The following is a 26,210-nucleotide window of genomic DNA, read 5'->3' on the forward strand; positions in this document are numbered from 1 at the left end:
GCTGCCAAATAAATGAGTACAAGTATAAAGCAGCAGTAGTTAAAATACTCATTTAAAGTACAAGTAGCGTATAATGATTAAATGGTCTTTCCACCACTGTTGACAATAACTGGGAATGTGTAAACGGCCAGTAAGCAATATTCAATATGGAATGATGTGCGTATGCTCCATGCAAGCTCAATATCACGCCCCTTTAATGCAAAGTGTGAATGTGCATGAAAAGACAGAAATCTGAATGTATAGCCTAAAATATATATATCAGCTTTATTGAAACCTTTTACAGGACAACAAGTTGGCAAAGGGTTATACAATAAGTGCAAAGTGTAGTTACTCTAATAGGATAGAACATAGTTACAGAGAATATAATTAGTTTGCACGTGTTACAAGAGCAAACACATTAAAAGTCGTGTTTCTGAAGCTTCTTTTGAAGAAGAAAACGCTTGTCGGGGGTTCAATATTGGCTGAGTGTTTGTTTTTTTTAATTTCGTATTTATTCATAAGGCCTCTGGGGTTTCTTCATTCATTTCCTTCAATGCATAGTTTTCTCAAGTCCAACCAAGAAAGCTACTTTGGCTGCATGTCGGAGGCAAACATGTGATCGCGGACGCCACGATACATCCAAAATGTCCGCTTGTTTGTTCTCTCGTGACGGAGCTGCGTGGCTCACTGTGGCCGCCGCGCAACGCACGGTGACGGGGCAGCTCACATGACGCACGGCTTGATGTCCTGACACACGCTCTGGGGGTGGTGGTGGTGGTGGTGGTGGTAGTAGGATCCGCCGGCGGAGGGGTGGAAGGAAGAGATGCCGTTGAAGTTCAACACGAAGTCTTTCCGGTCGCAGTGGCTCTGGTAGCGTGGAATCCCCACTGCGCGAGACAATGAAGAGAAAGGGGCACATATTCATATTCAGCATTTTATACCACGCTTTTGAGAGATTATTCTGCACAAAAGAAAAATGTGTTTGAGGGTTAAATTAGAGTTCGTTGTGAGCAGAAATTAATGTTTTTTACATCTTTGAAAAAAAAAAAAATAGTCTGAGCAGTTTCATAAACCGGAACGTGTGTATTCACGTTCATATATGCGTTTTAAAGGGAACACAATTGATTGGTGCAGACGGAAAAGGCCTTGTGTTACAGAAATAATTATTGTTTATAAAAAGATATAGGCAATCCCCCTGACTCACATAAAAAAAAAACTTTAATTTAACAGATTAATTTGCAGTTATAGAAATTGCAAATGTTTTTATACAAGAGCTGAAATAACATATTTTAAATGATATATTTGTTAGACATATGCCTTTTATACACCTTCCACAAGGTGACAGCTCATTCATTTCCAATGATCTTTTCTCCTAAAAGCTTTGCACCTTCTTTTAGCTATTTTTTTCCCCTCAAATTTGTTTATCAATCGAATGCTTTTATTTAGATGTCTAACTAATAACAGTAATCTATATGGGGATGTATTTCCTCTTGGAGAGCCCCGAACCCGCACATTTAAACGAGGCCGTCATTTCGTGTCAGCCTCTATTTCCAGAAAGAGAAAAATAAATAGGGAGTCTGTGGCTTCGTCAAGGTCATAAGGACTCCAGATGTGACTGTTTTTCAGGGGAAGACAGCACGCTTTATCCTCCGGGGCCACAGCTCGCTGCCCTGCGTCCGTTCTCACAGACAACACACCGGCCCTCTCTGCCCGACCGTCACCGAGCCTGCACGGTGCACTGCAACGTGTCCCCTCCGCGCAGGCTCCATGGAGACCCCGAGTAAGGTTTAACAAGGCCGGCCGCCTCTTGCGGATACGCGCTGGTTGAGCTCCTCTGCTGGTGTGGTCCGACCTGCGAGCCCTTTGACAATGAGCAAGCTCAGGCCAGGTTTTATTATTCAGTTAACATTAAATGTAACTTACATATTCAATTAGTTAAACAATTGCTTCATTGTTTTGTCTTGGTAAACGCTAAGAGGGAAATAGTTTAGGGTAAAATACAATTAAAACCATTTAAATTAATAGTATTAATTTCCTATTTTATATGTTTTTTTCCCTTTCAAATAAACACACCAATCCCAATTTTAAATAATAATTATTAAATATATCATTTGAGTTTTCACTCCTTCAAAACCTTTATAATTTGTCGCAGGCTTCTGCTTCACTTTGAAACTTTGAAAATGTTGCATATTTCAGCCTCCGATTGAGATGATTTTATTAATTTCTATGATAACCCTTCAAAGGAACTCGGCGGGGTTCATCATTGGTACCTGATATGTCGGTGCTGTGGCTGTCCCTGCCGTTCTGGTGAAGATAGCTCTGCTCCAGGGAATAAGGCGACATGCCGGAGTGTAAACCAGAGGATGCGGGGCTGCTGGAGGTTAGAGGCTGCTGTTTGATGTAGGGGGACCCGCCGGAGGACGCCCAGTGTGCGGATGTACTGGCGTACGGGGAGTGGCCGTCCAGCGCGCTGGCCATGGCTGGAGAGGACGGTACGGGGCTGCTGCTGCTGTCCGGTCCGTACTCCCCGTTCGAAGGCACAGGACAGCTCGCCATGTACGTGGAACCGGGGCTCGGAGACATGTGTGGTACGTGGTGGCTTCCGCTCAGCCCGTCGTACCCCCCGGCCATTGAATTACTCATCATGTCCAAGTTGTAGCTGTTGCCGTGACAGGCCAGAGTGGCGGATGGAGCTTGAAAGTCAAAACTCTGCGGGAGGATGGAGGTGCCGAAGCCTATGCCGTTCATCATCCGATACATGGGCTTCAGAGCTTGACATTTTCTTCTGAAGCCTCTGGGTCTGCGACGAAACGAGCCTTCCTCAAACATGAACTCACTGCCGGGATCGATGGTCCAGTAGTGGCCTTTCCCTGGCCTGCCCAGCCCCTTGGGCAGCTTGATGAAGCACTCGTTCAGCGAAAGATTATGCCGGACGGAGTTCTTCCAGCCCTGATATGAGCCCCTGAAGAACGGGAAGCGAGCCTGGAGGAACTGGTAGATCTCACTGAGTGTCAGTCGTTTGGTGGGGGAGCTCTGTATTGCCATAACGATGAGAGCGATGTAGGAGTACGGCGGCTTTTCCGGTCGCCGTAAACCGGAGGTCGTCTTCTTTCCTTTAATGGCGGTCGACGAACTTTCTGTGGCGGCCTGTGGGCTCAGCATGGCGGGGTGCAGGGCGCCGGACGCCGGGCTGGATCTCAGAGGAGGCGGAGGGTCCAGCTGCTGCTGAGGGGACTCGGTCGTCATGTCAGCTCTGACGTACGACTGGCGTAGATTGAAGAGAGGGAGGGCGAAAACACGAGCTGTGAGATATTTTAAAGGAGAAATATATTGGGATCCAGCGGTCAGTGTCCGTGCAAGGGAGCGTTACACCGCCAGTGGTCCTCAGAATCCCAGTGCAAAATGGAGTGAAATCTGTCTCCCGTTACGCACGACTCTCCCGTTACGCACGGTGCTTCCTTGACGCATGCAGAACGCACGGCGAGTACGCACTGACAGAGAGAGGAAGAGGAAAAGAGAGGGAGGGGGGAGCTGGTCATTCACTGGAGACGGAGTGTCCAGGGCTTTAGCACGACATAGGGGCTCAACTGAGTGTCACAGCGGCGCTAAGTGGTGCTGCGTGGCGCGCCGGGTGGCCATCGACCGCCTTAATAATCCCTCAAGTGGAGGAAACACTCAAACCCCTCGACCTATTGCGCGCAACAGTCCAGCCAAACAAAGCTCGACCACCTATCATTTCATAAATCTTTCTTCCCTCTACGAGAGCCCCTCCACACCCCACCCCCTTCTCCTCATCCGCACTCTGCGCCTGCAAATCTCCCTGAAATCAGTGACGAATAGAGCCCCCCCCCCACACTCCTCCACGCTCTTTCCAAATCTGGCCCAAGTCCACTTACCGTTCTCAGCAGTGTTAAAGCCCCTCATTTTCTCCTCTCCTCGCCCTCTCCCCCCCCCCCCCCCCCCCTCCCACCTTCCCTGTCCAAGTTCGGACTACACGCAATTAAGTCATTTATCAAACCTCCCCCAAACATCCCAATCAACAGCGCCACACGCCAGACGCACACGTTAAGAAACGAATTGTTCCACCCTCTCTGGGGTGACTTCCGCCACATATCGTGCCTTTTCCTGACACGAATAAACCACCACAGTATGTGCAAAAGGTTCCATTTGCAATTCAAGCCATGACCACACAAAACATTCACTTGGGCCCATATATCTGCGCGCTATCTACGGGTTGATGATACCCGCAAACGCATCACTGCGAGGCAACAAAAAAAAACGCACCATCTCTTTCGCATTTGTATTATTTTTGCTCATAATTTCCTCTCAAACTGGTCCAGAGGATAACAAAAACAAACTGTCGCAGTGCCGGGCTGGGCCGAGGAGTGTGAGAGATGGAGAGGTGGTGGTCTTTACCGTGCGTGTGTAAGCGGGGGGTTGCTCTGAGTAAATGACTCTGACATGAGTGGAAGCAGGCTTTTTCCATCAAGCCCGGCTCTGGATACCACACACAGCGCGCCAGTGTCAGCTTACCGCCCCGGGCCAGAGCCGGTCCCATGGGCCCCACGTTCATTAGAGAGAGAAAAGCGAAATTAGGCGAGCGGGCGTCGACAGTTTCCTCCCCTATGGAGACATCACACACAGATTTGTCCAACATGATGGAGTTATATATCCCATAAAGGTAGTATCAACATCCGTGTTGCGACGCAGCGGAGATCATTGAAGAAGAAAAAAGAAAGCATCGCGTGTTGTTGGCTGTCCCTAAATCGAGTTTTTGTTGGGATTGTGTTGTTGTCACGATATTTTCATTAAGCTATTTCTACTCGTGCATAGGTAATATTTTAGCATGTTTGTATACGTTTGATTGCATCTTTTCTTTCTCACAGGACCGACCAAGATATTGTTTGTATGATATTAAATAAACCACAACAGTGGACACTTTGCAGGAAAAAAACACACACGTTCCACTTTTACATTTGATTTCAGCCACTCAAACCTGTGTCTGTGCACGTGTTTTCGCCGACACGACCTTTTTAAGTTTAGATATAGCCTGGCGGATTTTCCAAACAATAACCAGCAACAATAACCTTTGCACTTTGCACAACAAAGGATATGCGGATAAAATCATTTTCCACCGTGACACACACACACACACACACACACACACACACACACACACTGAGCTTTTCGGAGGAGCTTAACAACTCCAGAAATTTCCTGCGACATCAAAACTTATGACCCCCGCCGAGATCAGGATGCTCCGGCTTGCAGAGGGAATCTTTGTTCTGGGAGCGCTTTGAAGACGGCGCTGCGGCTGCTTTTACGCACCAAGATTATATGAGCTCCTAATTTAGCCTTTTGGAAATATGATGTGATCAGCGGCCACCACGAAAGCTCTTCAGTCCGAGTTGTTTCAGAGGAGTTTGCCTTCGGAGTACTGTCTGGGCTGGAGGCCCCGTATGAGCCTGTTGTCGACACATTAAGGCCTTCTGTTTGTTATCATGTTTAGGCTGAAATATATTGTTCATCCCCCATGAAATATTAGTTAGATACGATTGTGAGAGAATCTGTATTTTGCTTCTGACCGCAGGTCACTAAAAAAAAGGCTCACGGTTTAAGATTATATTACATTTAAATGGAAATAAACAAAACCATAACAATTGAAAAAAATACAAATAAATTTATACAAACAAGTTTTCCACAAATAGTAAAAAAAACAACAACGTGTATGCATAATAATAATAATAATAATAATAATAATAATAATAATAATAATTGGGGTTGTCTTAAATGAGTTCTACTTTCCTTAGTAGGCCTGTAATAAACGCGATTCATTGGATAAAACAATAACAAACACTGAGTTCTGCTCCTTTTAATGGTAATCTAATATTATTTTCGTGTTTCCTGTGGCGGTGCCGGGAGCTTTGGAGCTGCCTCTCCGGGAATCTGGGAGGTCAGGCGCGGTTCAGTTCGCCGGAGTGACAGACTGTTTGGACTTCCTAACATTGTGCCTGCCTTAAAGTTTGGTTTCATAACACTGTGGGCCTTATTTGCACAGCAGCCAGCCCTGGAACATGCCTGAGTTCCTGCTCCTGCTGATGTGGACCAGGTGGAGACGGGCAGCAGGATAAATGTGAATGCAGAGAAAGGCTGTTTACACATATGAAGGATGCGCGTGATGACAACAAGGATGTTCCCAATGAGGGAACACCGAGCGCTTTGGAGCCACGTGACCGCCCCGCAGACAGGTATGCTGTTCCGGTGTTTCACCTGCAGGTTGCAGCATTGTCCCTGAAACCAGGAGCAAGTCTCACCTGCAGTCACCTGTCAGACTGCTCGGTGCGCACCGAACCGCTCCTGCCTGTTAAAGCCTCAACGTGTATGTGCATCGCCATCTGCAGGGGCGCATGAGATGTAGAGCGCGTGCCCGATCAGTGTGTCAAAACATGGTCAAATATTAAGATGACAATCAAAAACTAAAAGACAGGATATCGTGTCGAAATGTACACACTCGTTTGGACACCTGCACCGGAAGAGTTCATGCCAACAACTCCAACATCGAGCTCACACAATTTGACAGATGACTTGAAGTTCGTCATTTGATATATTTGACTATATATGCGCGATCTGTCATTTTGAATAATAATGAAAGTGTTACACTCGCTTCCCATTAAATTGCGAATACTGTTAATTATGTGGCATCAGTATGTTCAGGTTTCATTTGTTGTCTTATATGTTTTCTTATTTTATGAATGCATATAGATTTACCTTATTATTTGACAGCCATATTTTTGGAGGAAAACTGAGACTGAACGTTTTTTATTCGATGATGTACTGAATAGTCTACACTAGAATCATCGGAAAATAACGGGTTTCTCGGCTTTATATTTAATTTAGTCAAATGATTTAACATATACCTAAGATTTTACATAAACTATGGCTCATGGTGATGAGTCTGGGGTCTGTTTCAGGACCGCGGAGAGCAGCTGCAGTAAACAGCCTGCAGGAGTGTTTGCTGTGACCATTTCTCGGAGAATAATATTGTGTGTGAGTATATATCCGAACATATGAACTACGGATAGACAACGTAAATATAAATAATACAAACTGAAAGTTGTGTTTTGATGAAACATGGAGTATAATTCATTTATTTACCTGTGGGCACGTTTCACATCGCACATTTATCAAATTAAGTCGTGCTTTGTTGGAATGAAAGTGTCAATATTTTAATATATGTTCTGTCTCTTAATTGTTTATGAGTTTGTGAGAAACCACTGATCACAGCGTAGACACGTTGCACCAATACATTTGAATATTGTTTAGTAAACAATACGTGGATTAGCATTAATATCAATAAAAACGTGATTTTATTTGAACGTTTATTTATGAGTACCTCAGGGTAGATAACTATATATAACTTTAGGAAGGGGACCTTTTTTTGTGGAATATTTAGCGTCTGAGAAACAGTTCTTTGTTTGAAATGTAATTGTATATGCGACAGGGTGTGTTTTTTGGGGTATCTTTTGAGTCCATCTGAGCTGGTCCCATGTCCATTACACGCTAAATAACACCACAATATAACAATAATTTGAACCACCAATACCGTTTTTATGTTTAATCTTCATTATTTAATCTGCTGTTTGCTATGGTTGTAATTTTGTTTTTCATTTTAATCAGCCGCCAACTATTAATATGTTTTTATTTGGAAACATCAGGGACTCGGTGTAAGAGGCATATGCCGGGCTTGATTTTGACTTTGATGATTATGATTTAAGAACATTTTCAACAGATTTATTCAAAGAGATTATGTAACCAACAATTCCCCGCCCCCAACCCTGGTTTCCCTTTGCAGTAAAATCTACCACAGACCTCTCCTGTTGAACAGGTGTGCAGCCCGTTTACTGCGCCCCCCCACCCCCCCCCCCCCCCCCCTGACACACACAAACACACACACTGGTTTGTACACCTGCTTCTGATCTCCAACTCTCTCCCTTTCATGTCTGCATAATGAACAACTCATTGAACATCAGGGTCCCATTGTTTCACGTTTTTATTCATGAAAATACCAGGCATACACGAATCAATCTTAAGAAAACATCAGGCATTTCCATGCGTTTCTAGTGCAGCCACGTGATTCTCCCCGTGGCTCAGTCAATACTTAATTTGCCATATATACACACAACAAAAGCCTATTTTATACAGCAGATCATACAAAACATGACAATATAAATAGATTAATAGTATTATGTTTCAACATGGCGCTTAGTTGCCGTCATACAGTGGAAATGACCAATGAACCATGGATACACTCATGCACACGCACACGCACACACGCACACACACACACACACACACACACACACACACACACACACACACACACACACACACACACACACACACACACAAGCAGTGGAACGTCCCGCGATGACAGCAACTATTTTTCAAGTCACCAAACAGATGTCAACACGTGCTCGACTTTTCTTTTTGACTTACAGTACAGACAGAGTCCCAAACAGTTTAGCAGCTAAAGTACTGAAAGCTAGGAGCGCCCATAAAAGTGCACATCATGGGTCAAAACACACATGTCTGACAACAGTCCGGGTGCTTCATGACAGCAAGGAGTCTATGTGGAAACCTCGCGCCTTGTTGGGCATCTTGAGCGCGTGGAGAGCGGCCATGCCCGGTGCTGTCTGCTGGAGGTACGTGAGTGCATCCCTGCTGGGCTCTGTGCTGCTGTACACACCCTCTGACAGGTACGTGTGCTGTGCCGGGTAGCCCAGAGTGTAAGGCAGTAGGTGGGCCCCTGGGGGCCAGTAGAGCCGGGGGGCGTGGGTTTCCGCATCGACGTGGCTGTCCTCCCTCCGTTTGAAGGGTGTGCTGAGGATGCTGTCGATGGCGAAGGAGCTGGAGAACTTGGCCCCCACCCTCTCCTCCGGGGCGGGGAGGCGGGTGTCCTCGCGGAGGATGTCCGGGCTGTCCCGCTCCTTGGCGGACCTCTTGGCGATGCGCTTCCTCCTGCGGCGGAACACGCCGTCAGCGAAGGTGTACTCGCTGTGCGGGTTGAGCATCCAGTAGTTGTCCTTGCCCCATGGCCGGGACGGGTCCCGCAACACTTTGAGGAAGCAGTCGTTGAGTGACAGGTTGTGGCGCACCGAGTTCCTCCAGCCGGTGTAGGTGCCGCGGAAAAACGGGAACTTCTTCATCAGGTAGTCGTTGATCTCTGCCAGAGTGAGGCGGCCGCTGCCGGACTCCCGGATGGCCATGGCGATGAGGGCGATGTAGGAGTAAGGAGGTTTGGGTCTGCGGGTGTAGGGCTTCCCTTTGCTGCCTTCGCCGATCTGGGTAACAGGTGCCGGGCTGTTGGCCACGCAGTCCCCGTCCGACCCCAACTCGTCCCCGGACAGAGGGGACGGGACTCTCCCATCCGCGTCCATGCACAACTCCAGCGGCTTTTGCGCGAAGTGGTGCGCCGAGAAAACTTCAAGTTTCATTTTCCCCAGAAAAAAAAATAGAAGGATGTATCTCTGAGCAGGTGTAGCAGTCCTGACAGCAGAAATGTCTCTGTGTGTTTGTTGCGTGTTGTAGAGGCTCGTCTGAAGCGCTGGAGGCACCCTGAGCCTCAGTCTGGAGGAGCAGAATTCAGATCTGTCTCCGGAGACACGTCTTGGTATAATATAATGCCTCGGAAAAGGGACGGCCCACAGGCGGGGTTTCAAGCCCGAATCCATTGAAGCGATTGAGTAATTTAGTGTGTATGTTTACAATTGGACGCTACCGTGACACGCCAGGGAAGGAGAAGAAAAAGGAGGGAGTGAAGCGAGAGAGGGCAGGTATGACAAATAATTAGTCTGAGACGTCCTTTATTTCAGCAAAAATAAAAACAATATATTCTGCAGGTTTAAAAAAACACTTATTTTGAACAACATTTTGTTCCTATGACATACACGTATTCTCTGGGATTATTTATTAATACAACACAAAGTGTTATCAGTTGCCCCTTTTCTGTCTGGATTCGAAAAAAAACGAGTCAAAATACTTTTTTTCCCTTCTTTCTTGATCCGGATTAATATCACTCCTCTTTACTCGCTTCTTATGAAAAACAAATATGAAAAAAAAAAACACTGCAGAAAGAATAGAGCGGAACACATGGAGAAATTGACCGGGCTGTTACTGCCGTTCACAGGAACACCCGTAATGAAAGAGATGGTTAGGATGACGTAACGCACAATGAATAACAACAATACTGTTCTATTGTATGACGTACTGCAAGTGTAGGGCTTATTTGTTTTCAGAAATAGATCATATAGCCTATTTCAGATTTTACACGCACTAGGTTGAGTCCTCATAATCCACATTTATTAAATATGAAGAAAGTCCAACAGGGTCATGTCATGGCAAATACATGAATTCAGTCCAAGTCTCATACTTTTGAATGAGAGCCAGGGCCGGAACAAGATATTTGTTGGTCCTATATAATTCCTCACTCCTGCAGTGAAGCCTGGTGGTTATTTTCCTGCTGAGGGTGCAGGTCTACTGACACTGACAACCTCTGCCTGTCCCCTCTGGTTTGTTGTGTAGTTAGTAACCAAGACACTACCAATCACCATGAACCGGCAGTTCTTGTTCCAACAAGTTGCCGGTTTGTTCGGTACGACTGGTTATAGCTGCCCCGCAATAAATCCAACCAACAATCAGAGTCTCGTTTATTTGTGTTGAATTGACAAACGGCGAGTACTGTAATATATTGCCCACATTCACACCATAATGCTTAATAAAAGCTCAAAACTAATGCAGTAAAATAAAATTGAAACTCTTTAGATCAGTTCCAATGTTGGCGCCTCCTGGTGGAAGGATCATACACACAGACAGTATAGGTCTATTCACTAGACCTATGCTACAAATAGTGTGTGGTATTGTGTCATTACTTTTTATTAAATCCACACAGAAATCTTCAAGAGTGCACACTTAAACATGATTTCCAAAGCTGCAAACTTAATGATAACTTAATGATATGACTGTACAGCCGGCTGTCATAATGTTTTCCTGCCATATTTGTCGAAGCTGCATCGGGACTTACGTCATACAAAAGTGGGCATGATGTCATCTCTCAACCCCTCGCTCACTGCCACACATCAGCTGGACTTAGGTGCAGACCCGGGGGTGAAGTTACTCTTTAATATACGAGTCATAAATCAATGCCACGTCACATTTGTAGTATAGCTACCCTAACAGGTTTAAAGTAAACTGACGTCCCTGACATCTGTAAACCAAATGTCTTCCCCACTAACTCTTCTCCTGCCAACAGTTTTCAGCCCGTTGATGGTGCAGAAAGATGCTGGAGAGTTAACATGAGTTATGAGCTTGGCCTCAGGCCAGTCATAATCATTAAACTGTCTTCTCCGGCACTCCTCCTGTCGCAGCTGCTCGGACTTCGCTGGGACCTGAACGACTCGCTGTAAGTTCAACTATACATTGTTCACAAAGTCATGTGTGTGCTTCCACACAATGTTTCAAAAAGATTTATAGTGGCCCTGTATTGGATTTTTGGAATGACGCTCTCAGGAAAGACCCCTCAGAAATAAATCATTTTACAATGATATGAGATGTAAGATAACGTCGCCGTAAACTAAGCACAGGGATATGGATCTATATTTGACATCCTGAGTATGTTAGAATTCTATTGCCAAATTATCACCTTGGGTGTACATTACAGGCATGATTACAGATGTCAGCGTATCCAGAGCTGTTGGTGTTGGTGTTGCTGTGGGAAAACAACGTAATTCGGAGGGCAACTAGATTAATTACATACATGCATTTGGAGCCTGTCAGTTTTTCCAGTCTTGTCAATAGAAAGCCGGATGACAGCTCCTTTTTATTTCATGTCTTTCAACAATGTTAATCTGTCGGTTGTCAGTGTTCATCTCAAGATTTGAAATGGAAAAGTTATGCGTGCTGTATTGTATTGTGCATCTGAATCAGCCCGTTTACTGAGGACTTCTGTAAATATAGTCTGACTCGTCAGCGGGGTCAATTCGTGTTTCGTCCATCCGTTAACATGTTATGGTACGTACACATGACTGAAACACCTGATCTCAGGCCTTCTGATCGAGAAGAACATGTAACATTTCAGACGTCAACGTTCATTCTTGATCTCAGAGAGAGTGGTTTGACGAAACGCGCGGTCCACTTCCTAGCTTTTCCCAGTGCTCTCCACCACATCGCATGGTCTTCAACAGCAGAGGGAGTTTGCTCAGTTGTCTTGAGATGGATCTGTTGACATTGGCTGTTTAAAGTAGGTTTTAAATCATACCACCAACAGATCCATCGACAACAAACACACTGCATCCACTGACAAGGACCTTGTGATTGAAAGCTGTTGGTCGCAGGGGGTTTGGAAGAGTATTCTATTTTATTGAGGATAAGCGAGTATATATAGCTCACGGGTTTATGGGTGGCCTAAAAAAAACCAGAGGTCGTAATACATCCTCTGATCAAATTTAGATTTTGGAAACCGCTTCCTTCTCTCACTGTGACATCACTGCAGCAGCTGGAGAGTTGAAACCCAAATGTTTTCGTTGGAACTCAGGAGGCCGACCGCTGTGAGCCTAAAACCAGAGCCGAGGAAAGCAGCGGCATGTGTGCTATCATTGTCACCGCCGCTGTACGACACTGTGACAAGAATGTTACACCGCCGGGCCGGCGGTAGGTGTGCCCGCGTGCATTTTTTTTCTTTGCAGAAGTGTGATGAGGCTGTATTTGATTTCAGGTACTCTGCCAAAGGCGGCTACACACGCACCTGTTCCGCAGTGATTTGGTGTGAAAGGCAGCACACCTGTTTTCAGTTTTAATCTTTCCACATGGCAATTTGAAATCCGAGGTGGAAAGACGATTTCCCCAAAGGGATCAGTAAAATATCCTATTGCCATTCCTCTCCGGATATTTGGGCTTATTTCCAAAGGATGTGAGAAGGTCAGGATCATCTTTTACCTTCTCGGTCCAATGGAACATTACATATATAATGCAGTAAAACCGCTTTGATTGCTAGGTCATCAAGATCACAGATGTCAAGTCTGCGCAACAGCAAGATGAAAAACACATCATGCTTATATAACCTGTTAATCAGTCTCTTCTAAAATTGGCACCTTGTTGTTTAAACTCACCTAGTGAGATTTAAAGTATCTAGTTTGAGCAAGAGAAATCTCTTTTAAGTGCTGACATGGGTGGAATTCCAGTAATGTAAATCCATCGGGTGAACCCTTTGCAGCGCCAAAAATAGCCCCACCTCTGCGCCGGTCTGTGCTCACACGCTAACCCTTGTCTGCATGTCTCCGGATGACTTCTTAGCAGGATCTCATCTTAGTTTTCTTTCTTCTCTGTGAGTGAAGGGTGTCCAACCCCTACGTCTTTGTATAAACAAAGTGCGGCCCGTGGGTGAGCAGGGCAGGGAGGAACCGCAACAAGACGCGTTGCGTAGCTGACATTCCCAAGATTCCCTGCAGCAGATCTCGCCTCTGACAGAGGCTGCTGATAGTCGACAGGCTTCATTTGGGCTCACAGGTAGGTATACGGCAATGTGTCTGCTCTACACAGCGAACCTACAAAAAACGACATTCCTGCACACAGTAGGCGGCGGTACAGGGGTTTGTGTGTGTGGGAGTACGTTTGTCTGCAGCTGTGCGTCTGCTCAGGTGTGGGTGTGAAAGTGTGGGACATTGAGCATGTGCTTCGGCTAAATAGAAGAGTAAGACATTCCACCTAGTTTATTCTTTGAACAGTGATTACTGTCATTACCCGACAATGCGGCCTTCTAAACATTTTGCTGCCTGCTTTGTCTGTAGAATCATACCTTTGTGTTTTCAAAGATAAATGTTGGCGAGGGGAGCCTCATTCATGTAATCAGAGGCAAACCTGAACACTTAAGAGAGACAAACTAAAAGTTCCCACGAAGCTGTTTTGATACATAACGCAAGAACTTTGCCTATTGAATGCACTGCATGGAGCATACCATGTATTGTTGGATACCTGATATACACACAGAGACATCAATACAGTACATGCAGTGACTCTGAGCTTTTCGTAAGCTTGGTTTGATGGGCGTACATCTCTGCTGCTTCTGTACCAGCGATTAATAAATGAAATCGGATGAAATGAAGTTGGCAGCCTTTACGTTGCTATTTTGGGTTTTCCTGCATTTTCACCTGAGGTGCTGATACCTCGCCAGACCAACAGAATGAGAAAAAAATAGATACATAAACGGAGCCAACAAGCATATAATTAAAGTAATTAAGGAAAGAGGTGAAATACAGGTGAGGCACAGGTGAAAGGCAGCCTGGCACCTTCAGTACCTAAATCCCATACAAAGGTAGTGATGCAACACATTTTCACACTTCTCGCGTGCAAAGAAGGTTGTTTTCTATTTTTTTTATTTTGAATTGGGACATGTCTCTACTAACTGGTGCAGTTGTGATTGCCCAAAGTGCACCTCAGCAAAGAGCTTCTGTGGCCCCTAAGGGACCTTTTTGGCCCCTAAGTTTGCTTCTGGTTAAACCAAATGCCCCTCTGGTTGTCTAGAATGCACCTTTGCCCTAAATGTCAATTGGGTTCTCTAACAATACCAAAAATACCACCCTTTTCGGTCCCCATCTAGTATATTGGTGCGCCCGATTGGTCTTCAAGCAAACCCTAGACCTCCAGTGCCCTCTGGTTAGACACAGCTCCCTACGGCTATAAGCTTCCCCTTTTCATGGTCACACCACTTCTTCGACACATTTGTCTACCTCTGCATGTACAGTATACAGTACATGAGTGTGTATGAATAGATGTCAACTCTATCTGCATATATTTATGCCTACTTTTATCCTTGACATTGCATAAGTGTGCACCATCTTCAGAACACCTCTGGTGCCTTTGAGATCAGATGGTGGTATGCAGTCTACAGAAACTCAAAACATAACGGCATCGAGGGGGGAAGCAGACTTGAGTGCACCCCTTAATCCTGCCTGTAAAATGTAACTGTTAGTGCGTGTCTGTCAATGAGCCGCCGTCATGCGGGCAACACAGGCTCAGAACCTGCCCTATCTGCCGCTATCGGCCAATTCAACTCTTCACACGCTAGAGTCCCCTCGCATGCCGAGCCGAGGGGGAGTGTAGGGGATGAGAGGCTGAGGGGTTGGATGAAGAAGAAAAAAGGAGCAATGATTGATCTTAGCCATAGACACCTCGCTTTATCGCTGCAGCTGATAGGACCTACCTCCATTCAGCAGTGCTGAAGGTGGTTTTTGTGTAAGTGTAAACACAGGGCCAAATCAGTACCTGTGCTGCACTGTTTACCTGGCAGCCGTTCAGCCCTTTTCTGTCTAAACTCGAAATAGGATCCAAACATTCTACTCACGCATAGCGGTTTGCACGAGATGCTTCGCCTGCCTCTCAACTTACCGCTTTGTTGTGCTATTTTTGCACCGTCTGAACCTTAACCACCCCTCTTATTTCTTTGATTGATTGGTGGAACATCTAGCCCAGGGGCTGTATCTGCAAACACATTTTGAACAGTTATCATGGAGTCATACCACAGACAATCCCAACAAACATCTCGTTGATTGACAACATTAGTGTGTGGGTTATATTTAGATCCTGATTTTCTCACCAGTATGTATTACCACAATTATCAATTTCAAAAGGGGCTATCACAGGCCTGTATCCTGGGCTTTTTTGCTTCTTTTAAACATAAACTTTGGTGTGTTAACCAGCACATTATAGAGTGCATGACTATGAATGTAAAGTGAAGCTCTACATTTTTGCAAGACGGGGCCAATAACTTACATTTTATCAAAATATAGTTATTTAGGTGTTTAGAAGCTTTTCTAATTAGAAAATACAGGTGTTTTTTTTTTTATGCAAAAAGCCACAGTTTGGTGGATTAAAGAGAAAAGAAGATAGCTTATTTCAGAAGTACCGCACTTTAAAGGGGCACTCAATAAATGTTTATTCTCTATAGGATCTGTTCCATAATGTTATCAGGCACTTATAATTGTATAACTGGTAAAAAGTAAAAAACAGCACTTTTAGGGGACGTACATTGACGGTGAGGAGTTCCCCCGCCCCTTTAACGACTGTCTGCAGAGTTCTTCATCATTACTGAACCAATTTTCTTTTAAATTATTGTCATTAGTCACTATAGAAACTGAAGCATCAATATAAATAGGATCCAGGTTGAGAAATACCAGTTAGTTCGACCTCTTCTGCTTTGATTTTTTTCACTCGAAAGTCCACAAACTTTATAGGAGTGCACGACTAAATCACTGAAGAGAGCCTTCAATTTGACCCAGATTGAACCCTCAGGAAAGATTTGATTGGCACTTAATCATGTTGCCACAGTGTACAGTTTCTACCGTAGCTTGAATAATGCTACAATTTATGAGGCAGGCACATTAGTCCATTAGCCATTTCCTTTAGTGGGACTTGAGGTTTTGCTTGTACTGGAGACATATTGAATGTGTAACTGTATTTTCTCAAACTTTTCTTTTCTACAAGCTCATGTTGGAGGTTGACATCAAATTATCATGTGAATTTGATTAAATAGTTTTAATTATTTAATTCTACGTTCTCCAAATAGACTGAAATAACCGAATCATAACTACAAACATAATGCTAGCATGCCGTTTTAGAAATCTACCACATCTCAAACTGCATATCAAATGACCCCTTGGTGGGTCCCCACCCCAAAATACAGAAACTCTATAGGCAAACTATGTCTTTTCAAAGATGTAGAGTTAAATGTATTCTCTGTAGACTTTCCATGGCTCACTGCAGGGCTGATTAGGTACCTGGTCTCCTGAGCAGATGCTACTGTTTGTAGTAAGTGCTATTAGATATTGATCCGGTGATAATTCGTAAATTATTATCATTAAGGATCGGATGTTTGATTGGGGAAAAAAAAGTCCTAATCTCCTCCAGCTGGCTGTTGGGCTATAATGTTTCCTGCCTCTGCATTGATCCACCGGAGCAAACAGCAGCTGCATGGCTGCACAGCAACGCAACCCCCAGCATGAGAATCGGATGCTAGAATAATCACGGACTTGGGAACACGGAACTCTCCTGACCAGCAGTTTGAAATAATTCAACTTTGTTTCTGAGAAATCCTGTTTTGCCCATCATTTTGGCATGATGGATGGCTCTAGATACTGCGTTAGCCATGGAGAAGAAGCCCGCCAGTGGCACAAACCAGAGCTGTAGCAAATTCAGATGTGTTGTTTCAGATGGGAAACAAACAACTGCACTTTTGCTGCTGAATTCATCCAAAAATAACCCAGGAATGAAAAATTAACTTGTTTTAAGCCGCTGTTTAATAAATGCTGCAATCTTTAGCTTCTGCTCGCAGTGAGTGGCCCACGGTACAGAATCCTAAGCTCTGTGGTTGTATGTTTCTTTCCAAATTGCATCTTGAGAGTCGTAGTTAACTTCTACCTTTACGTTTTCATCAAACTATTATACCACTGGTGATTCATGCCGATCCAAGCCGTGGGAGTGCAACAAATCTGTGTCACATACCATGTGAAAATGTACTATTTCTGTACTTCCGTACACCAGGGGTGTCCACGGAGTATTGCTTATGGTTTGTGTTTATGTATGTGTTTAATTTTGGATAACAATGGATTAACATACATATATACATGTGGTTTCTTCAGAGGATTGGTGGATTAATATAACAAGGCTTATCCATCAAATAAAACCCTATCATCAGTTAACATTAATGCTCCACTTATGTCAGCCGCCAATGTTAATCACCAACTCTCCTGTTTAATTTGGAAATAGATCCGGCCCGTGAATGTACGTTCTCTAAGATTCGTCAACTCCCCTCTGCATGCCAGAGAAACAGGTTTGGCCATTGGGACAGCCAGGTGGATGGATCACCTGCTTGGGTCAGAAGACAAAGCGACAGGATGTCAGTGAAGGTGTCTGCCACACTGAAGTTAAATGATCTTCAATTATGCAAAAAAGAAAAGAAAAAGAAAAGCATAATTGCTACTCTGTTGGCGCATTCCTGTCAGGAGATGTGTCGCCGTCGCACCACTCTAATAGAACTTTCTCCAAAAGGCGTTGTGAGAAAACAGGCAGTTACTATTTATACAGCTACACACCTGACCAGGCATCTATCCAAACAAAAGGTCTTGAACCCAGCCCTTGCGTGCATTTCCAGCCCAGACATCAGATTAATTACAGTGTGGCCGTTAAGGTGTAAAAAAAATAGCTGATGAAAAGTCAGTGAGTCTGCAGGCTCGACCTGCCCAAACAGCGACATGCGTGATAGCTCGTAAAACTCTCCCCCCCACCCCAACCTCCCCCACACCCCCACACCCTCCTATCCATTTCTTCCCTCCCACACGGCCCCACTCCCCCCCTGCCTCACTCCTCTGCTCCGGGCCCATTCGTGCAGACGAGGTAAAACATCTCAGAGCCCTGCAGGTGGGCCCCGTGTGCTCAGGTAGATAATATCACTGTTACTATAGACCGTGTTTGGGTTAGCTCAAAGACACTTTTCACGGTGGGAGCAAAACAAAGTGGTGTGGCGTGCGTGACTACAGCGGGAGCTGCTCCCTACAAATTAACCTGTGGAAGCACTTTGGTCTCGCACGAAACACACACGTGATACCTGCCCCTCTTCTTTTTTTTTCTTCTTCTTCTTCTTCTTCTTCTTCTTCTTCTTTTTTTTTCTTTCTTTTTTTTTTTTTTTTTACATGATGCTCCTCTGGGAGCATGGAATTAAATATATATTTGGAGATGTCTCCTATAATCCACCAAAGGAACAATGTTAATCCAAAACATAAAAGAAAGAAATAAGTCTTTAATGTCGCGGCGGTTGCGTTATAGGACCGAGCTGCCTCATGTCCAGATTGAAAGCATTGGACTGATTGGACAAGTCACTCTGTTTCTAATCTGCATACTGCTTGTGCAGGAGACTTTATAAATTGACTTTCTTTAAACAAGAGAGGCATGAATAGCTTGAATGTGCTCAGGGCCAGAAGCTGGGATGGCTTCCATAAACAGATCACCCAGGTGGTCCATGTGTGAGAGAGGGAATGGTGCGCTTGTTGAGAGGCCTGCTGCTGCAATCACAAACCTGGATCTTCGTATTTTAGGAGCTCCTTCTGTCTCTTTGCAACGTTCTAAACTTCTATTGATGCCATAAGGATCCGATTCATGGTATTTACTCTCTGGCATCAAATGGTTCTCGATGCATGGAGCCAAAAAAGAAAACTGAAGCACACAAAATGTAGCTTAGAGATCGGCACATTTAAACTCTGACTTGACCAACAATTTGTATGTTCTTATAGATTCTGCGTATTGATTCATGTCCAGTGACGTATATACACAGCGCTCTCTTAGTGTTCAGCAGCCAGACCCTGTTTCCCCTTCTCCTCTCAGGTTACACACAGGCTGCCCTACCCTCACATTGGAGAGGGTATTGTATTATAATATTATAATATATCTGCATATTTGTTTGAACTGAAATGATGTACTAACTAACTACAAGGATGCTAGAATATAACATTAATCAATGGCCCCTAAGTTTGCTTCTGGTTAAACCAAGTGTATTGCTAATTTAATAGATTAATACATTTCAGCTAAATTAATCGTTTTTTCCACAGAAAGTTAAGTTTACTGGACTGTTCTGATCATCATTGTTCAGGCATTCATTTAGTTAAATGTGCGATTGGAGTACAAACATATTTTTTTGTGAAACTATGCAGAGTACAAATACAGGGGTTTAATTAATAGAAACATTATATATTGCAGTTATATATATATAATATAATATATATAATATAAAATATTATATATATATATTTATAATATTTTCTCAGAAATTGTTCAACTCTAACTACAGCTTTAGTGCCGTAGACTGTGTTCTAACCCACATTTTTGCACCCTGTTGTCAAACCCATGAAGATTATTTAAGTTTCTGCCTAAAGATTCAACAAATTAATCAACACTACATGTAACATATGTAGAGAAAACAAATCTATTTTCCTCCAATTGAATATTGGACACCATAAAACTTACTCTTATGTCAAACATTGGCCGACTTTATCTAATGTAATAAAGTAAATGACTCATTTATCATTCATCACTTTTTAACCAATGAGTTTTCTTAGAAAATAATCTTTTGTATTGCTGTCATTATTTTGTTAATGACTTTCATTTTAATCATCTCATTATTTTGTTTTTACTTTTCTTTAAACATGCTCTATAAATAAATGAAGTTGACCTGACTTGCAAAGATAGGAGTGTCAATGCCAAAAGCAGCCCAAAACACCTGCACCTCCAGTTTGATCCACGCCCATCCGATCATAATTGCAAATGACAAAGGCAAAAGAGAGATCATAGGTCTAAACAGTTTTTTTTTTTCAAACTCAGCATAATCTAGTATTTCTTAAAAGGTTATTCCCCACAAGCCGGACTATAACTGTAGGACTCTGGCCCTGTGCTTGTTTATACTTTATAGTTTATATCGTGAGCTGCTGCAGGCCTCTGAGAGCTGAACGTTTTCTAGATGAAAAAACACATTCCTCACACCTACACACGTCATGTGACGGGTGTATTACTCATCTTCAAGACAGGTGAGGGATCCCACCAACAAAACCAGACGCCAGTCTGCTTTATGCAATGTTTAGATAGCATTTTACATAACTAGTGGGTTTTTGTGGCCTCTCTTATCGCGTGTTGTGCATGTTTCCTGACTGACATTGACCCGGGGCTCTGATGAAGCAGCCCCTATCTTGTATCTTATCATATTGAGTTGAGATAGTTATTATATATACTATTATGTACAGTGTGCGTGACAGATCGCCTGTCACATGTAGCCTGGACATTCACCGTCGACATTCAACATGTCCAAACATACTCGTGCTATGAACTGTGCGCCTGTGTTTGTCTGAAGAAAAGGATTAGCGTGCAATATGAGGAAACAGTGACTGACAGTACGTGACTTGGAGGGTAACCCAGCTTGTGTTTCACAATGCTTAATAGTGTCAGGTAATAGCTGTGAGTCATTATTGAGAGTATGCCATCGCGTGTGTGCTTAGCAGCTGAGGTTTAGCCAATGTATGTGTGTGTGTGTGTGTGTGTTGGTAGGTGCTATTAAAAAAACTGGTTCTTCTGAAATGTTGTTTTGACAGATATCAATAGCACAGGGATCACCAGATACAAGGGGTTCCCTCCACAGTCACAAACAAAGCTCAATTGATTTAGTCTTGGCTTTGGTATTGAGGCTTAGCCTGTGATGACGCGCTGATGATCAGGTCCTGACATTACTCACTTGGGTTTGGATAGAAGGTTAAGGACATGTTTGTTTGTTTGTGCAGCAAAACATTTCTGTCATTGTTTTTGTTCTACATGTTAGCTCTCTGACAGCAGCTCTAAAAATAACACAAAGTCCGCAATTATGGTTTTAACCTAAACCCCCCTTCCTGCTCCACCACCTCCTGATTTTCTCCTGCTTACGTGACCTATTCTCACCTGTGCTGATTTAGGGCGTGTGTCTGTGTGTGTTCGCCAGGTGATTTACAGCATGGCTGCAGTCATTCTCTCAGATTATGTGCAGCCGCAAACAGAACATCTTTATATAGTTATGGGAACTTTGGCCGATGGCAAGAAGTTCTCTTCAATAACAATCATGGGTTTATTTATAGCTCTATTATTGCGTTGGCATGCCAGGTATGGTACTTTTGCATAAATTGTCACCACTCAGAATCCACTAAATGCCTCGGGCAGCGTTGCAGTAAATTACCCAACTGAACTATGCATTAAACATGGCTTTGCTATAGCCATGCTAACAGCTCTGCTAACATGTTGCATGTTTTGCATGTTTTTGATTAAAATCACTTCCTTTCCTGTAACCAGTGTAGCATTAATTCATGGAGGAATTAGCAAACTAGCTAGCTAACTAGCTTAGGAATGTCATTGGTTTTGCAAGAATTTTGTCATAAACCAAGGATCAGGGACCTTGAATGTGTGTAACAGATATGGCAATCCATCTTATAGTTGCCAAGTTATACAATAACTTTGAGGTTGACATCCGTTGACAGTTCTCAGCAGACAGTGGTAACGAGAGTGTAACATCTGCCTGTTTGCTTGTTTTGTGCTGTTTAGTTGAGATGCACTAACATAACCAAGATCTTACTCAAACATTTGATATGTAATGTCATGTAAATAAGACATTCGATCATATCAAACGTCACATTCATGCAGTCATCTGACAGCACTGTGCCCTCAATGTAGAGAGGTGGGGAGTTTGGGTTTTGGAGGTCCGGGTCGTAGATTTCGGTCACATAGTGTGGAAATTAGCGGGTTTGAAAGTTTTCCTTGAGTTTAAAAGTTACATCCCAGGGATAAATCCCAACTGTCAGATTGTGTCATTGTGTCAATTATTCCAGAACAAGTATTCCTCTTTATTGTATGAGGTGTGCTCAGCGTATTCAACAGTAAAACGCCATTCTGTTCTCTGATTTGTTTTTGGAGGACTGGATTCTCTGATCAACCTTCACGTTAACTTGCTGCATGGTTTTCATTGACAACTCTAATTCATTCACAACTAAATGTGTTTTGAAATGTATCGTTCGTGACATGTCTCTGTTATATCCTCTTGTGATCCTCATCCTTCCTTTGAACACAAAAAGTTGAAAATGTCCCTCGAAAAGAGGATTTGTCTAATATTACTGGTAATCAAATATTTTCATTTACCAGCAAATCAGGAGCAGAGATGTACCAACAATCTTATCACATTTTCTCCTCCTCACCTCCTCGGCACACTCAGTGGAGCAGCTCCACCAGCGGCTGGCTGCCACCTATCGGGCCCCTCATCGTCGCTCTGTTTCTGCTGAAGCCAGATTATCACGCATGTGACAATAACGTGCCAGCGCATGCAGGCTTTTTTTTCTCATCGAGGTATGTGATGTCACAGAGGCGGTGGCTGTAGATCTGATTTGACTGAGCCGAGCCGCTGTAGCACGCCGCGACGCATAGCATGACAACACAGTCCATCGGATAGTGTCACTGAGCCTTAAAGAAGCAGTTGTGTGTCTTTTAGGAGTACATCAATATTTTCTGAAAGGTCTTAAAATGTCAAAGAAAAGAGAAAACTAGATTGTTATTCTTTTGATCTTCAAATGACGTTTTGCATGACTAAAACAGCTTTTTAGGCGCTCATGTATAGAACGACTAAATACTAGTGCTCGCATATCTAACATGAACGTCTCATTTATAATCCTGTCTGCACATCCGGGTACACAGGAGAGCAGCATAAAGATGTACCATTGGTGCAGTGTGGCCTTCCAGACCTAAACTGGCAACGTCTGGATGTATATGTACTAATCCCCATGAATTGATTTTACACTATCATTCATCTGTGACAAAAATGAAAATACTGTACTGTCACAAAAAACATGTTTGACTGGTTTATGGTGACCAGTAAGTGTCCGGGGAAAAAAACAATTTTAAATGTAGTCTACTTAAAGAAAGAAATCAAGACCGTACGCATTATTTGCTACTTTGTTAATAATATGAACTTCTTCATTAAGTTATTATCAATGTCCTTTAATTTCCGTGTGCACAAAGTGTTGAATTTACAGACAAATTCCCAGCAAAAAAAGGCCATCTGCATTTTTCTCATCATTACTCACAAGCCAATAGCCAACTTCGATACAAACATACCTCCTCTTATCCTACATGTCTTGTCACAAACAAACTCAACCTCCTGGATCAACAACTGAACTCTCTGAGGTCTGTCTACAGTCTGGCTTTGATCTAACAAATGGGCCCAAATATTCTTCATGCTGCAATTTCATTTTGTGTTCGCCGTCAGACAACTTTACAAAAACGACACTGTAATATATAAAACTGTTGATATCTAACACAATCTTATCCAGGAAATAAACATTTACAGCTGCAGCAGGATGTGGCGAGACCTCACAGGGTGCCATCATTATCTTGTGACTATAAAACAGCTTGACTTTCTATTTGTAATTGATTAATGGTTCCATCTACTCTGTTTGTATTAGTCTACTTGTTGGGGACAAACACACCAGAGCTACTGGATCCCTGTGGGATGGAAACCCAGGTAAAGGAATGTGCTGGTGAAAGGGCACAAATAACTTCCAACATAATTAGTAAAAGTTTTGCTGTCAGTTACTGTGCGTTGTAAAAAAAACACACACAGACATTCTCTAAGCTGCACACAGGTGCGTGAGAATTACTCAGATAAGGATCCGATAAGCCTTATCAGATCTGTGCTCCAGTTGTTCTGTATAAACATCCAAGATAATCTGCACGTGTGCTTGTGTGTCTGTGGGCGCACACTCTCATACGAGTGTGTAGAATATATGGTTGCATGTTTATATAGGACAGATCTCAGAACACAAGCTCAGGTTTAAACCCAAACAGGGCAGTACATCTGAACTGGCAACCTGCCGCGGAGGGGGGCAGGAGTGTGATTGACAGGCTCTCCAAACACACCTGAGCCTGTCTCCCAGGTGCGACAACACTGGGCTCATCCACATGGTCTAGGCCAGGTGCATACCCCACATCGTTGCACCCTGTGTTTTTGCTTCGAAGTTCACAGAGCATGTGCTAATCCTGCAGGTATTTGCACTCAATCTTCCCTTCAGGGCAAATATCGTTGAGCTTTTCACTCAAGAGCTCTGCTGAAGGTTGATCCAGCAGGTTTCTGGCTGCTCATGGAATCTTAGATATTTCAGGGGCAAAAACAACACTTCACAAGTCTAATTTGTTGTAGTACGACAGTAGTTTGTAGGACAGAGACGCTGAGCGACAACTTGGGGTCTGTAAATCTTATTTTCTGTAAAGTGCTGAAAAGGATCTGCCAAAGGAATGAAATCTTTCGACTTGTTTTGAGGACTCAAGTAAGATCAACTTTCTAGATATTTGTGGAGGAGTCTGGCTTGTCCGGTCCTCTTTGCAGTGGCACTTTATCTTGAACATTCTGAAACTGGAAAGACACCCGACTTATCTCCCATGATGATGCCAGTTAAAAACTGGACTGTGAGAGCAGATGACCTAACCGAAGGCCAGAACATACTTCTTCGTGTGCCCTTCAGCACATGTGAATGGGGGTCATCTGGAGACATTTTCACAGCAGTGAAACAGTACAGTCCATGCATTTTGAGTGAAATGTTATCCACACACTTGTTTTCTGAAAAAGACAATGATTGCACGATCACAGCAGCGCTACCTGGGGTGTTGAACTTTTTTTACACCCCACAGGTACAAATGATGAGACTAATGGGGACAACAGTTTTGGACAGCCTACTCTGATGTTTTAATTTCACTGGCCAGACAATAGATCTCATTCTCCGCTACAGTTTCCATGATGCCACACTAACACGCCCGCATCACTATTGACAGCAGCAGTTACTACTGCCAGCCGCCTCCTGACGCACGCAGGCTCAGGCCGGCGTGCAGAGGCAGACATTCCTGCGTCTTGTCGGCCGGCGGCGTACGCCTGGCGCTGCAGCTCTGAGGACAGAGGAAGAGTGACGCGCGACACTCCCCTGTTCCGCTTGTTGATGCTATTGTGTTTTCTCTCTGGGACGAGTTTGTTCCACTGTCGGCCAGGTTCTCAGGGTTGCACATTCTTCAGCTGGCATGTGTCTCTTTAATTACTACAAGAACAAGTAGTCATGGGGAATGGTCTCGCTCAGACTGAGATGTGTCAACATAAAAACAGTGCGGCTGCACCTGCTCCTCATACACGTTTTTATCAGATTCAAACACAAGATGTTTCGCTGCAAAGTGATCAGTAACTACTACGAGTACCAGAGAAAGAAGTACGTTGTTTGAATCCGAAATATTCAAGTAAAGTACCTAAATGCAGTTGGAAGTATATTCCAAGTTGTAGGAGAGTACTTGAGAAACTTATTGCCTTTAGTGTGTGTGTGTGTGTGTGTGTGTGTGTGTGTGTGTGTGTGTGTTTGTGTGTGTTTGTGTACTCAAATGGAAGATTATCTTATCCTGATAAAGGAAACTGGGGAACACCTGCCAAAATACTGGTTACTTTGGTACATACCAAAAAGATTGTGTGTGTGTGTGTGTGTGTGTGTGTGTGTGTGTGTGTGTGTGTGTTATTGTCTGCCAACGTGATAAGCAGATAAGATAAGTAACATGTAAGCAAAGCCATGGCGGTAGCCGGCGAGTCGCACGCCATGAGCTCCTCC

General features: G+C 43.7%; 2 protein-coding genes across 2 annotated transcripts; both read right to left on the reverse strand.

Moving 5' to 3' along the window:
- Window positions 1–251: 251 nt before the first annotated feature.
- LOC117729131 (forkhead box protein F2-like) lies at window positions 252–3,383 on the reverse strand. Its single transcript, XM_034529875.1, has 2 exons — window positions 2,250–3,383; window positions 252–866 (listed from the first exon to the last, which is right to left on the reverse strand). Exons 1-2 carry the CDS (start codon window positions 3,223–3,225, stop codon window positions 703–705), a joined length of 1,140 nt encoding a protein of 379 aa, XP_034385766.1. The 5' UTR covers window positions 3,226–3,383; the 3' UTR covers window positions 252–702.
- Window positions 3,384–8,477: 5,094 nt separating this feature from the next.
- foxq1b (forkhead box Q1b) lies at window positions 8,478–9,611 on the reverse strand. Its single transcript, XM_034529876.1, has one exon. The coding sequence runs from the start codon at window positions 9,471–9,473 to the stop codon at window positions 8,589–8,591; it is 885 nt and encodes a 294-aa protein (XP_034385767.1). The 5' UTR covers window positions 9,474–9,611; the 3' UTR covers window positions 8,478–8,588.
- Between the last annotated feature and the right edge of the window lie 16,599 nt (window positions 9,612–26,210).

The sequence above is a fragment of the Cyclopterus lumpus genome, chromosome 4 (genome assembly GCF_009769545.1).
Source record: "Cyclopterus lumpus isolate fCycLum1 chromosome 4, fCycLum1.pri, whole genome shotgun sequence".
Taxonomy (NCBI): domain Eukaryota; kingdom Metazoa; phylum Chordata; class Actinopteri; order Perciformes; family Cyclopteridae; genus Cyclopterus; species Cyclopterus lumpus.